The 2,500-nt window shown below is 45.0% G+C and overlaps 1 protein-coding gene across 1 annotated transcript in view; it reads right to left on the minus strand.

Moving 5' to 3' along the window:
* Positions 1-2,500, minus strand: part of plxnd1 (plexin D1) — a 56,621-nt gene that overhangs the window by 30,114 nt on the left and 24,007 nt on the right. Inside the window, 1 exon segment of the mRNA XM_062531425.1 lies at positions 1,132-1,277. Within this exon segment, the coding sequence (XP_062387409.1) occupies positions 1,132-1,277 (146 nt within the window).

A 2,500-nucleotide genomic window follows, 5' to 3' on the forward strand; every position in this document is an offset into this window, starting at 1 on the left:
GAATTTCCCTCACGGGATCAAAAAAGTATATATTCTATTCTATTCTTCTATTCTATCATGAGCGCTGATGAGAGGGGCGGGCCTTCCCTCATGCGCGGACAACTGTCAGGGCCCTGATTGGCCTTGACACGCATATACTTCTGTTGACTTGTGTTTTGGAGTGGACAGCACGCAGAGGCCATCCTGACATCTCTCTGATGACCGCTCACCCAGGCGCCACTGCTGTGGAATGTGCTGTATTTGGTCTGGGGTGTGTGTGTGTGTGTGTGTGTGTGAGTGAGAGAGAGAGAGAGAGAGAGAGAGTGTGTGTGTGAGAGTGTGTGAGAGTGTGTGTGAGTTGTGTGTGCGAGTGTGTGTGTGTGTGTGTGTGTGTGTGTGTGTGTGCCCGAGTGTGCCTGACTGTGCACATGTGGGTGAAAGTTTGTGTTTTGAACATGGGTGGTTGCTGTTTTGTCTGGCAGAGCGGAACATTTACAAAGAATAATCACCCGAGGAGCCTCTCTCTGTTTTGGTGTGGGTGTGTGTGTGCCTGTCTGTGTGTGTGTGTGTGTGTGTGTATGTGTGTGTGTGTGTATGTGTGTGTGTGTGTGTGTCTGTGTGTGTGTGTGTGTGTCTGTGTGTGTGTGTGTGTGTGTGTGCTACAGTGCATGCGAGCATCAATAAAGACCACTGTGGGGGTGAAAAATGCTCCTGTCATAACACCAATCACACATCAGACATGAGAGCCACACCTGTGGGACCGTCAGGTGGGCAGTCGGGGGCAGCTGCTACTGCCCACACACTCTCACACTCTCACACGGACAGAGTGGACACAGCACTGTCCTCACACCCAATCACACATCAGTCTCTACGAAGGCTCTTCACAATCCACCACGGGCCACTTTAAGATGACTATCGTATACTGTTTTTTTTTTTTAAATGCTAAAAATCAAAACAATTAAATTATCTTAAATGACTATAATTAGTTTCCCAATTCTTCACACTACGCAAGATATCCCACGTCACAATACAGTATATCCCAGAAATACAAAACAAAAATGAAGAATCGGTATGAAATCTTGATGTTATATCATCTCTTTGCAATATTACTGTATCCTGACAACACAGGCAATGATGAGAGCTGGAACTTACTTCTCCGAGACGACATACTGGTCCTCCAGCACAGAGCATGGCACGCCCCCAATAAACACCCGGACATCTTTCGCCCGCCAGCCGAGGTTTCTGCCCCAGACAGTGAGCTGGGTTCCCCCCTCGAGGGGCCCGCTAAGGGGGGAGACCTGGACACAAGGGAGAGGCGAAATTTAGGACACCGTGGTTCTTATTCTATATCCTATATCTTATTCTCCGTTAACTTTCCCGTTATTCACACCCATATTGCCACCATTACAAAAAGCCTTGGAAACATCGCCAATGCTAAATCTGCTATTCAGTGTGAGTGTGTGTGTGTCCATACATATTCAAAGCACTCTCGCACAGAAGCACACATGCATATATACACACACTTACTCCCCGGTTAGCTTTTATCTGTGTTGCTAATGGTCCCCTGGAGGTTTGTCTGACCACAAGCTGTTATTACACTCATTTACACTTCCCCTGATGTGAGAGTGAGAGAGCGATCCCAAGATAGAGGCGAGACGAGACCAATCCGGAGAGTGAGAAAGAGAGAAAATGAGAAGACCGAGGAGAGCTGGAGAATGTGTGTGTGTGTGTGTGTGTGTGTGTGTGTGTGTGTGTGTGTGTGTGTGTGTGTGTTTGTGCGTGTTTGTGTGTGTGTGTGATGGGAAAGTGAGACAGAGTGTGTTTGTTTGTGTGTGTGTGTGTGTGTGTGTGTGTGTGTGTGTGTGTGTGTGTGTGTGTGTGTGTGTGTGTGTGTGTGTGTGTGTGTGTTTGTGTGTGTGTGAGAGAGAGAGAGAGTGTTTGTGTCAACAGTATGTGTCAGTGTGTGTGCCTATGGTTTGTTTGTAGAACATCCATGGCTGCGTTCCCAGATGGGGATTAGGCCGAGTCCAGAACTAAAGTCAGTGAGATCAGGGGAAAATCTCCATTCATGATATGCTTTATTCTGGAGCCAAGTTTAAATCGAATGCTCAGATTCAGCCCCCTGTAGCCGAGGCAAGATGTTAAAGCCATCTATGAGCTCAATTATTTTCAGGGGATGTGTTTCTTGAATAATTTCCAAAGATATATAAGCATTGTACATAATATATTTTTGTCTTTAAACTATTTATTATTGTCGTTATTATTGTTTAAACATATTAGTATTTCTATGCATTACATATTAAGTAGCTGTCTATTTATCTATCTCTCTATCTCTCTATATCCTTATGCACTTCTGCCAATGCATTTCCTTATGCTCTCTGGGTGACATTGGGATAATTCATCACTTATGCTCTCTGGGTAATATTGTCACAATTCATCACAAGGAAAGATGACAATATGGCGTGTAGTTTTTGTTTGTTCAAAATAATTAGTTGCGTCAAGTTTAAAAGTATTAGGCTCC

Source organism: Sardina pilchardus, chromosome 3 (assembly GCF_963854185.1).
Source record: "Sardina pilchardus chromosome 3, fSarPil1.1, whole genome shotgun sequence".
Classification (NCBI taxonomy): domain Eukaryota; kingdom Metazoa; phylum Chordata; class Actinopteri; order Clupeiformes; family Clupeidae; genus Sardina; species Sardina pilchardus.